Source organism: Cebidichthys violaceus, unplaced genomic scaffold (genome assembly GCF_023349555.1).
Source record: "Cebidichthys violaceus isolate CVI_PGR_0920_01 unplaced genomic scaffold, fCebVio1.0.p SCAF_4, whole genome shotgun sequence".
Taxonomy (NCBI): domain Eukaryota; kingdom Metazoa; phylum Chordata; class Actinopteri; order Perciformes; family Stichaeidae; genus Cebidichthys; species Cebidichthys violaceus.
In genome coordinates this window covers 17,776,443-17,789,229 of record NW_027176594.1, presented here as the reverse complement: position 1 = coordinate 17,789,229, position 12,787 = coordinate 17,776,443, and the positions used below count along the sequence as shown (strand labels likewise).

At 39.3% G+C, this 12,787-nt stretch overlaps 1 protein-coding gene across 1 annotated transcript; it reads left to right on the top strand.

The window, feature by feature from the left end:
- Positions 1 to 1,345: 1,345 nt before the first annotated feature.
- ftr84 (finTRIM family, member 84) lies at positions 1,346 to 4,797 on the top strand. Its single transcript, XM_068727175.1, has 7 exons — positions 1,346 to 2,036; positions 2,178 to 2,273; positions 2,401 to 2,634; positions 3,082 to 3,238; positions 3,340 to 3,396; positions 3,630 to 3,683; positions 3,914 to 4,797. The coding sequence occupies exons 1-7, from the start codon at positions 1,464 to 1,466 to the stop codon at positions 4,453 to 4,455; spliced, it is 1,713 nt and encodes a 570-aa protein (XP_068583276.1). The 5' UTR covers positions 1,346 to 1,463; the 3' UTR covers positions 4,456 to 4,797.
- The last annotated feature ends 7,990 nt before the right edge of the window (positions 4,798 to 12,787 follow it).

Genomic DNA, 12,787 nt, shown 5'->3' with positions numbered 1-12,787 from the left:
ACAAAACTCAGCTCACAGCTATCTGTCATTGCCCTCCCACCCTTTTTTCTCATCTCTTTTTTTTTCTCTCTCTTACTGTCATTGTCACAAGAGCCCTCTTGTCTGGACAAAGATGAGAGCGGCCCATCACAGGACAAGGAGTACTGACAGCGTAAAGCTGACACATTACAGAAAAAAATGATCCCTCTGGCAGCTCCATATCAATCAAACTGAATATCAGACCAAAGTAAAAAGAGCGGGCGTCTTTACACACGATGCCTCAACTGCACTATAGTGCTCAAACAATACTCTACAGCTGGGATTTAGAACATGTTCTGTATACTGTCATACTATAGTCAATCATTATACTAAATGTTATTCTGGCATTGTTTCCATTACAGTACACACATCAATTTTCACTCAGATTCAACACTACACAATATATATATATATATATATATATATATATATACTCTTTACATATATCTATATTTAACCTTGCATTGTTTGTCAGGTTTTCAGCGTGCTCCTGTGGGAACCCACATAGGCCCACTGGTACTGATGCTCTGTGCTTTGTTCACAGGATAAACAGAACAAGTTGTTTTGACATCATGCACCATCATGAAACTGACTGCTCAGTCAAATGGAAAGCTGAAGGGTGTGAAGGACAAAGTGCCACCCCCCCCCCCATTGTAAATACTAACAAGTACAGCCAAGTCTCCACCCACGATAAATAGAGATAGATAGATAGTTACTTTATTAATCCCACAAGGGGACATTTGTTCGCTACAGCAGCAAATACGGTACAGGTAAATAAAAATATGAAATATCAAATGCAAATATCAAATGCACAATATATACAATAAGAATAACAGAGTAAAAATATGAAATGTTAGTTTTAGGTGGAAAAAAAAGTAAAACAACCCATTAACGCTTATACTTAGTATTATATACTATATTAAATCACTGACTGGTTTCTGAGACGCCCCCAAACACTCTGTGCTGACATTAGGTCAGATGAACCTTGTTTTGTAAATATAAAAAATGTCAAAGCTAAAACAGACCACGGTGTCAAGGAGCATTTCAGTTCAACACCAATACAAACGATGGAAGGTGTTGACTTCTTTAAATGATGATGTTTTGCTGACAACTTGACCTTACTGTTTGAGTTTCACTGAAATTCCTGCTTGTTAAGCTGTTCCGTCATGGTGGCAGACGGCAGTATCTTTCACTCAGATGCTGGGACAGAGGTGATAAGGAAAGACATACCTGTGTGTTTACAGAAGAAACAAAGGTTTCCCTTTAAATATCGCCAGGGACCAGCATTGTCCCTTGTTTAAAAAAGAGTTGTAGGATGAAAGGAAGTTGGACTCTCTGGACAGCATACTGACTAACAGCTGGACTATCATTTGACAAACTTAGCTTATTGACATTTCTGATTCTGATCCTAAGTTCGTCCAATATTTGACGCATCCAACATCATCATGGCTGAGTCCAGTTTCCCTTTACCTCCAGAGGATTACTGCCCACTGTGTGTGGATTCGCTGAGAGACCCGGTCACCATCCCCTGCGGTGACACCTACTGCCTGGAGTGCATCAAGATCTACTGGGACCAGTTTGACCACACGGGTGTGTACAGCTGCCCGCAGTGCCACTCCACCTTCACACCACGGCCCGTGCTGAGACGCAATCTGCCCGACGTGAGCCACGAGCCACGTCGCCAGCTCCCGGAGCTCACCCCTTTCCCATACATGCAGCGGGAATCCTTCTGCGACTTCTGCGTCGGCCATCGCAAAAAGGCCGTGAAGTCGTGCCTCATGTGCCTGGCCTACTACTGCGAAACGCACATCAAGCCGCACTACGAGTCGTCCACCTTCAAGAGACACAAGCTGGTGGATGAGACGGGCCACCTGGACAGGAAGATCTGCCCCCAGCATGAGAAAGGCCTGGAGCTGTTCTGTCGCTCTGACCAGATGTGTATCTGTGTGCTGTGTACTGTCAGAGAGCACCGCGGCCACAACATTACCTCAGCGGAGGAAGAGCGCATAGAAAAACAAGTGAGTGTGGATTGGTTGTCTGACATTTTAACCAAATACAAAACAGTATCAGATGTGAATTCAATATCACAACACCCAAAAATGATCCAAAACAATTCCTCTTAAGTGCCTGTGGTTGACAAAAGCTTGTTATTCCAACAGAAAGTCCTGGTGGTCACCCAGACTGAGGTCCAGCACATCATTCAGGAGAGGATGAAGGAGCTGCAGGACCTCAAACACAATGTGGATGTTCTCAAAGTAAGATCAGACATTTCCTAATGAAACATAATTGTGTCCTTAATGAATAAAGAAAAAGTCGTCATGATGCAGGTATCAAATGTCACACCTTTCCTAAACCTCTTGACAAACTGGGTTTCCCCTTCAGAGTGCTGCCCAGCGAGCACAGGCAGAAACTGATAAGACCTTCCACGAAATGCTGCAGGCGGTGGAGCGCTGGAAGGCTGAAATCCATCAGATGATAACGGCCAACATGCAGTCGGCGATGTCTCAGGCTGAGGGCTACTTGGACCGTCTGGAGCAGGAGATACTGGAGCTACAGCGCAGAGACGCAGAGCTACGGCAGATCCTCGAAACAGAGGACAACATTCACTTTCTGCAGGTGCTGAAAGATCATACAGGGCTGCAAGAAGTATTAGTGTCTTAATTTAATTTTGTTTACACATTCGAATCTATGAGTTCATGTTCTTTTAAAGCTATCTTTTTTTTATTTAGACACAACAATACATTTATAATCTATCTTGAGGATTAGTGATAAACCAGGAGAGAAAACAAATGAGATCAGACTTAAGAAATGATGTACTTTTCTAACTTGCAATATGAAAGTATGCACTACTTTGAAGGTGGCAATGTATTTACATATTCATGTCACATGTAAACATTTTTGCATGCTCCATGCGCTCTTTGAATAACAGATAATAACTGTTATTGTGAATGAAACGGGGCAATAACTGTTAATGTTGATGATATTATTTTGGCCAGGCGAGGGCACTGTTTGTGTTTCTGACTTGTTGACTGGATTATGGAGCTCCTATTTCTTGTTCAATAGAATTTTCCGACCCTGTGCGTTCCTCCTGTGGCCATGGTGCCCAAAGTGCTCATCAACCCTCAGTTCTCCTTTGGAGAGATGAGCAAGACGGCCACCGAGATGAAGGAACATCTGGACAACATCTGTAAGAAGGAATTGAGCGAAATCTCAAAGACAGGTTTGTGTATAACAGATGAAATTTCCAAAAATATCTTTATACTATGAAAATTATGAAGTGAGCCAGTAACCCGCTAACCTAATGCTGTATCGTCCTCACAGTTAGTGAAACCCCCGTCTATATACTTCTACCGAGAAATGGAGAGAAACGACTCAAAGGTAAATGTGTGTCAATATGTGAAAATATATACAACTTTATCATGAATATTTGATTATATAGAATTAATTTCAGAGAACAAGAAAGATGTGGATAGAAAGTTTTTCAACTATCCCTCATTTGATTTATGTAATTATATAATTACCTTTTGAATTATTTAAAAATGTAAAACACAAGATGAAATGTATGACAACATAATATGTGTCCATTGTTATTTTTTTCTATATCCAAACAGTTCCTTCCAGAGTTGATTTTCAGGAGCCAAAAACCAGGACAGACTTCTTAAGATGTGAGTTCATAGTTCGTAGTTTTTTCAGAAATAAAGAGACTACTTTGACACATGTGTCTTTCCTTGCAACAGCAATATGTGTTTAATAATATGGTGTTTTCAGATAATTAGTTGTTGTGGGCGAAAAACAGACAGAGGGAGAGAAAATACATGGATGAGTGGATGATCAATGGGATGCTCCATACTAAAGATTAATAACAAAAACAATGTGTATGGCTGTCTTTGCTCAGACTACTCCAAGATGTCCCTGGATCCAAACACAGTATACAAAGAGCTGGTCCTGTCGGACGGGAACCAGAGGGTCACGAGGAGGAAAGCAGTCCACTTTCATACCGATCACCCAGAACGCTTTGATGGCTTCTCCCAGGTGCTGTGCAAAGAGCCTCTGACTGGTTTCAGATTTTACTGGGAGGCGGAGTGGAGCGGGGAGTTTTCCATCGGGGTGGCCTACAAGAGCATCAGTCGCAAGGGGAAGAATTCGCACAGCCTGCTGGGCTACAACAACAAGTCTTGGAGTCTCCTCTGCTCCGACTCGGGCTACTCTGCCTGGCACAATAAAGTAGACAGAGACCTTCCTGACGCTCCCAGCGCCACACGACTCGGTGTGTACCTGGATTATGCAGGCAACACTGTGGCCTTTTACGCAATATCAGAGACTATGGAGCTCATCCACAGATTTAAAGCTCAGTTCAGTGAGCCTTTGTATGCTGGCTTTGGTGTGGGCTCCTCTGTTACCCTCTGCCAGCTGAAGCAGAATCCCACGCCTTACTGAGATTTACAGGTACTGTTAAATACTAGCTGAACAGTACAACGTAGAGTAATTGTCTGCATAAAAATATTGATATATAATATTTTAAGGCTATCATTTTGAATACGTATGTCAGGGTTTTTGTTTCATGCAAGTTCCTGTTGGGAGGAATATATATATATTGATGTACACCGTAAGTAACAATGTAATCTTCTAATAACAGAAGGCCTATATTCAACTGGGATGCTGTGGCTGAAACAATCTGCAGATAAATGACAAAAAATATGCATCCGCTGTGTGTGAGTTTTATGCATTGTATATATTTGTGCTTGTGTGCACAGTAAAAATAAAGATGTACATGCTGTACATTTTCAAGTTTTTATTGTCTTAGACAGAGCAACTTTCACAAATAAGGTGGGAAGTGATGACATAAAACACCAAAAAACACCTTTATTACATTTTATAATAAAGAAACATAAAGACATATTATGCATATATATATATATATATATATATATATATATATATATCATATCATATCAAACACATACTGTTTATCATACCAGTATATTAATTAATATTTAGACAAATATTTTAAACCAAGTAATGTAACTATTGCATTTGTATATAATTAGACTTTGTTTAGTGACTCATTTATGTTTAATTCAAATATTTTAATGCCTTGAAACAATCTTGTAGGCAATATACAAAAACACAAATATCTGCTTACAAGCAATTGCATTTACTGTACAGTTTCCCCGCCCTATAAAGATACAGCATGGATGGGACACAACCTGTTATGACAAATAAATAGACATTTACTGAGTAAACTATAACAAACAGGGGCTCTGGTATTATTCCCATCAAGGATACGCCAAGCGGCATTGGGAGCTGGAACAAAGTTGTAGACACTAAACTAATCAAAATGATCTTAAAAGCCTTTTTCTTCATGCTGTTACCACTGTGTTTGTCCCTCAGCCCCTTCCCTGGTGCAGGGCATTTCAGAACTCTGAGAACTGATAAGCAGCAGAAAATCATCGACAGCAAGAGGAACAGATACAAGGCTGCTATCGCATAGGAAAACTCTCTTGGGAAATGCAAAACTAGGCCAACAAAGTACAGCTTAAAAGCTATCAACCAAGAAACAGAGCAAACGGCCACCTTGTACCTCAGAGGTTTACACCTGAGGAATATCACAGGATGGACAGTTGCAAGGTATTGCTCCAGACAGATGTAGCTCTGCACCAGGGGACGCATAATAATGAACATGAAACCCAAGCCATTAGATATGTCTGTCAAGATACCAAGTGAGATGAAGTATTTCAGGAAATACCAAATGCCAGAGAGACAGAGAAGGGATTCCACCGCAATCTGGTGGAGCGGGATGAAATCAGAAGCTATCTTCTTTTGTTTTCCACTAACTATAAGCCACAGGACGTAGCCATTGATGGGGAGGCCAAGGAGAAGGTTCGCCGCATATGCAACTCCAAACAGAATGTTCTGCACGGAGTTTTCCCCAGGTGACACCCACGGTGGAATTATGGCTGTGTGGTTGATGGTGCAGACATTCATGTTCATCCTGATAAGAGATACATTAATGAACACGGGACGCTGAACATATTCCTGTTAAAAGATGTAGGTACAGTAATGCACACACTGTCAATCTCACACTGTAAACGTATGAGTCCTAATAGGTCAATAAATAACATAAGCAACCGCCCACATGAATACTGCTTCATACAAAACACAAAAGAATAGTATAGTCTTTATATTTAATTAGCTTAAATTAAATTATCAGAAGCCCAATGTGCATTGTGCACGCTGCATCATGTACATCATAAGTTTTCTTAAATTAAATAATTATTATTTAAAAAAACACCTAAGTGAGAATGTCATTATTCATGTAAAGAGTTAAATTCAGCCTTCAAGTCATTATAAACTATACAGCCTGCATCGTTTAACATTCTAATCGTGTGAAATACAGCTTCTCCTACCTGGAGCTTGTGAGTCCTGAAGCCAGTGAGGCTGTAGTTTCAGCACCTGGGTGGATTCATATCTTTTTTACATATTTATACACTTAACATGGCACGTGGCATGTTGAACAGACCTTTACATAGACAGGCCCACCGTTGCACCCTTAACTCTCGTTTTGTGTTGGTTTTGGTGGTCCCTGTGGACAAAAGCAGTAATGTTTCCGAGTACCAGATTCCATTTAGAAACCCTCTTATTTCACTGGGTCTAACAGTCCGGGTTCTGGTTCTCCCGTGCCTCCATTGACAACTTTATATTGTGTCTTTGTAATGATGTTTTCAACTTATCTGAAAGTGTCACAGCGACTCATGTTTTTTTTTTCTCTCAGCTGACACGATTTGCAAGAAAAATGATCCAAAGGTACGTGCAACACCGCTTTACATGTTCGCAACAGAGATGGAGCACGGCCATGGTCCTGTATGCAAACGCATACGTGTTTGAGGCAGTCAACCAGAAGATGACTACAGAAATGTTTGCAGCTGCTGTAATGAACACATCGAGTGCAATAGCCACAGCTCGTGAAAGTAAACACCACGGATGAAAAAGCATCAGCTGACATGTATTTCTGTGGCAGGAATCCACATGTTAAAAGGACTACAAATATATAATGAGATAGAAGTCATATTTTAATTATGCTTGGAGCTATTTATTGTATGGAATTATTTTATTCTCGGTTCTACTCTGTTCTATCCTCTACTGTATGTGCTATTGTGTAAAACGTTATACAAACATGCTGGATGTAAAATGTTAAAGCAGCATTACTGCTTGCATTTGTAAGCCACAATTTAAAGGTGCCCTGTGGAGGTTTCTTGTAAACAAACATATTATATACACATTATAGTCAGTGTTCTCACCACTAATAAAAACGAATCGTGTGTTTCCTGGAGCTCGAAGAAATGGGTTGCATGAATCTAAAACATAAATGCAAAGCTGATTTGTTAAAGTGTTTTGAATCCCGCATTGGTTACATCCATGGTTGCTAGCTTACGGTCTTCTTCTTCACTGTCTTTGCTGGTGCATTGCTGCATATCTTGGAACTTCACCACCACGTGTACATCAGTTGAATATGGTAGTATATATAACCATTGGCAGGAATGTGTCATGTCATCTGCATGCATGTACAGTAACCTGCTGGTAGACAGACAGATGTCAAACATCCATCTATGCATCTATTTTTCATCTACAAGGTCAAAGTGGCTGTTATTATTATTATTATTAGTAGTAGTAGTAGTATTAGTATTATAATCAATCACATTTATATAACTATTACTGCTACTATTACTGCTTGTTTTATCATTATTATTACATCATATCCACTGCTGCTGTTATTATTAGTAGTAATCATTTTTTTCTATTATTACTTCTGCTATTATTAGTGCTACTACAGCCATTACTTCTTCCATTATATGTATTGTTTCTTTCATATGGATTGATTATGTCATAATTTTATTATGTTGTTCATTCTGCACGTATGACATCTATTGCACTTCTGACATCCTGTGAGAGGGATCCCTCCTCCGTTGCTCTCCCTGAGTTTCCTCCTCCCTGGTTAAAGGTTTTTTTCTGGGGGGTTGTTTTTCCTTTTTACAATGCGAGGGTCCAAGGACAGAGGACGTCGTATGCTGTACAGATTGTGAAGCCCTCTGAGGCAAATGTGTGATATTGTGCTACACCAAAAAAACAAACAAAGAATGAACTCTTTACCAACAGACGGAGGGCAAAAGGCAGGACACAGCCTGGAAATATTAATAGGCAGTGAGCCCTATGTTGAGACTTCATTTTGTTAATGGAAAAAATTTCCATTACAGCCTCTTCACTGATTGTTGTTTTTGTGGTGTATTTGATTATGTCAACAGTAAACCAAGTACTAAGAGCTTCTAAGGCTATTTAGTATCAGTTCAAAAGCTTCCTTCACTGCTGCTTGACCAGAACACCGCTCAACTCTGTAAAAGGTTTGAATCAAATTGTAAAGCTCTAGTTTAAAGTTGTATATTTGTCAATTTGCTGTGCCTCTTGAATTGTTGAAGGCTTGTTGTTGACAAACCCTTATTGTGCATTATTTACATTGTATTAATAATCCCTAAATCAAAGAATCATTGCATTCAGGTTAGAACCTCTGAAGCTGTCTCTTCCTCTTTACAGGCACAAAATGAACACCACTTCAGACTCATCTCGATCTCTTCTTGAGAATTTAACCATCGGTTCAGCTATAGCCAACAACATCCTGGGTCTTCCTTTGAATGTTTATGTCATGTGGCTGATATTGGCAGGAGCCAGAGAGACGTTGGCCTCGGACTTCTTTTCTCTCAATTTGGCTATATCTGAGATCGTTTTTGCTTTATTCTGCATATGCTATCAGGTGTATGTACTGTTGCATTTAGACTTCAGTTTGAAATTCTTCATGTTCGCCCGTGGCCTCCTCTTTACAGCCCGTCCCCTCTTCTTATGTTGCATCTGTGTTGAGTACTATGTTGGGGTCGTCCACCCCGTGTTATATCTTGGGTTTAAACCCCTGAGGTACAGGGTGGCCTGTTGTTGCGTTGTCTGGGTGAATACCTTGGTTTCCTGCATCTACTCAATATACACCTATGAAAATACTCTGTATCTTTATGGGTTCTTCATCCAGAATTTTATCTTCTTCTCAGTGATACTTTTCTGCTGCTGCTCGGTGCTCAAGGCTTTGAAACGCCCCGGGCCAGGAGAAAAAGAAACAGAGAAGAAGAAGAGTAACATAATGAAGAGGAGGGCCTTTAAAATCATTTTGCTTATCATGATTTCTCTGGCCATTAATTTCTTTTTGTAGATGGCTGCTATTCCACTGCAATGTTGCTTGACGACCTATCAGTTTTCCACTGCCTTAGCCACTAGCACAAGCTTGGCTTTAGTAACTGGGTTTCTACAGCCCCTCCTCTACCTCCACAGGGCCAGAAAACTGTTCTGCTTCAGGGAGCTCTAGCTACTATCACTGTCAGCATGTGCATGTATGTAAATGTAGTAGAACATAACGTGTTGCAGTGCAAAGCACACATTTGCAAAAATATACCATAGCGCTCTTATTAAAACTGCTGTAATAATGCCCATGACTCAAAAACTGTTGGATCGATAATGTAAACAGTTATTTATTTATTCAATTAAGACTTTTTTCATTGGTTGTGTCAGATAAACTGTACAATAAAGCTTGTGCATTCCTTCAAGAGGGTTTAGTGTTTCATTCTTTTCGTGTTTTGCAAATAATGCGATAATGATGAAACTCAATGTATTTAATTCAGGTTTAATGAGTGTGAGGGATTCTACACAGGGCACACCTGCATTGGCTCTTAATGTAAGATGTAAATCTTGAGATGTCAAAATTACAATATGGATGTAATTATATAATATAGATAGTTGGCTGAGATTGTACAGCCGTGCCTGGAAATTCAGTGTTCATGCAAACAAATACTCTCATTTGATTTCTCCTTCTATTGAAATGGTATTACTAAACTGTGAAAGCTGCTTATGGACACCAACTGAGGTTTATGATTGATACATAATCAAACTGAGGTTTATGATTGATACATAATCAAACTGAGGTTTATACTCAAAACGCAAACACAAAATCTTACTGTTGGGTTGTGTTGACTTGAGGAACTTGAAAGGAGACCTATTTGGCCTCATGCATATTTATTGCCCCCAGAAGGACAAACATAATTCATAGCCTGTAGATTAAAGTTTTGAGCCACCATGTGAACTGTAGATACATGAATCTGGTATTTGATAAGCTAATAAAAGGCAAAGCAGCTTACCAAACAGGTGGGTGAGTAACTGTGATAATAGCAACTGACTTAATAGCATTCAAAACGTTGTTATTCTTCTGTGATGTTTTGCATTCATTTCATTTTAATTTCCATGTTTACTTAGAGAACTGCGGGCGATTAGAGAACTTCACATCTGATGTGATCACTCATACAGCAGCTTTGCCCCAGCCGGACAGAAATAATTGTGGTTTGTATTAATTTCCTGTAGATATTTTTTATTTATTAAATTATTAATATTGATAATGCAATTATATATTGCAATAAGTTTAAAGTTATGATCAGCCCATTTGTATTCTCTGTTCTGTTCTGATCTCTTTTTTTCTTTTTCTCCTCTCAGTGTGATTGACAGTCAAGACTTGACTCTAAAAGGCTGAACCCGATTTTTTTTTTTTGAGCGAAATTTCAAGAAAAATGAACTCATCCAATACATCTCTGCTCTCTGACAACAACATTTTATCAATCGCCTCCACTGCTATCAATCTCGTCCTGAGTCTGCCAACCAACAGCTACGTTGTGTGGCTCATGGCGACCGGAGCAGGAGGCACGTTGGTGGCAGACTTCCTCCCGCTCAACCTGGCTGTGTTTGAGATTCTTTTCTGCATGCTTTCCGTTGGCAGGTTTCTTACAATTACCTTCCCCTCAGTGAAATTTCTGTCAACATTCTCAAATGGTTTTCTGTGGAGTGGCCGCCCTGTGCTGCAGTGCTGTATTTGTATAGAGCAGTTTCTGGCGGTGGTTCACCCTGTGCTGTTCCTCAGGTATAAACCACTGAGGTACAAGGTGGCCTTCTCTGGGGGGGCTTGGACACTTATCGTTGGACTTTCTGTGTTTTACGCACTCTTTTCTGCGGTGAAGCATCCTGTTTTTGTGAGTGAATGTCTGATCTTAATATCATTGATGCTGTTCTGCTACTTATCAGTCCTTGTGGCTCTAAAAAGACCTCTGCCAGGGGAGGGCAATAAGAAGAGAAACAACAACAACATGAAGAGAAGAGCTTTTATCACTGTCTTCGTGATCATTGTGACATTTGTGGGAACATACTTATTTTGGTGTATCTCTATTCTCTCCAATCTAAGCAGCTTGTTTTCACATGCTAGGAAAATATTTACAAGAACGTGCTCTTTTATTACTTTTGCCAGTGGGTTTGTCCAGCCTCTCTTTTACCTGCAAAGGACTGGCAAATGTTCTTGCAGTAAAGCTGTGAGGACATGCACTGGATGAGCTTCCTTCTGTGAATGTTCATTACTGACCAGTGGGAGCAACGCTCAAAATGAATCTGAGCTCAAAGGTCTTTATTCTACAACTGGAATGATTTCACCACAGTATAGCATGCTAACATACTGAAGATGTGTTCCATTGAATGATCCATAGTTAAGTCACCAGCTGATTATTTCATCTACGACACATATTCATTTTAACATTATGTGTAGCCAAAAGCCAGTCAAAGGGTCAGACTTTCTATCATCTTCATTTGATTTGTATCAATGTATCTTCTCTGAATTATGTTTTGGAATTTATTTAATTACATGGTCTGTTTTTACTTTATACCTCTTGAAGTTATGAAATGACAGTTTAAAAATTTGCTTGGGTTCCAGTTTTTTATTAATTTTGAAGGAACAGTGTGTAGCATAATCTTATAATAATAATAATAAGCATATTGGCAGAAATGGAATATAATATTAATATTAATATTTTCTTTACTGTAATCATCTGAAAGTAAGAATTGTTGGGCCATTCATTCATGGTTGGTTTAGGGGCTAAATCCATTCCTACTTGTGTCCCTGACTCTCCTTCCTTATATTGTATGTGTCCAACGGTCTCACTGAGCTTTCTGTTGTTACTATTGCCTTGTTTTTGCTGCTTTGACTGTCAAAGCACTTCGTGAACTCTGTTTTTAAAGGTGCTATATAAATAAAATTATTATTATTATTTTACTGTGTGTGTGTGTTTGTGTGATCCACTCGATGAGCATCTCAGAGATTTCCGAGAATCACGTGACCCATCCTACCGACAAACAGCTGCACTGCAGGGATTCATTAATGCGCACAGTATGTATATGTATGTATATAGATAATCACTTGTGCATTTGCAGATGTAATTTGTGTTATAATGGATTGCATTGTATTGCCAGATGTTTCTAATATTGTTGTTTCAAGATGACCAAATACTAGATAAACAATTTAATGCGGCCGACATTACCATAGTGTCCAGAACTTTCCAGAGATCTGACTCAACACACAATTAACTGATCTACGCCGTCACTCATTTCCAAATATATATATAATGTTTTATTTACTGCTGAGTGTTCATGATATTGTATCTAAATTGTAAAGGTGTTTCTATTTTTCTTGGTTCTCAGTATATTTGACTATTTTCTATTTAGTACATGAATACACCAATGGCGTTCTAATGGTGTAAAATGTGGAGTCAATGCAGATATGTGGCATTTAAATACAAACTTCCAATCAATATGATGTTAACAAAATGTTAGTGATGAAGAGAAAAAAGCAGAACTTCACCGGAGACATATA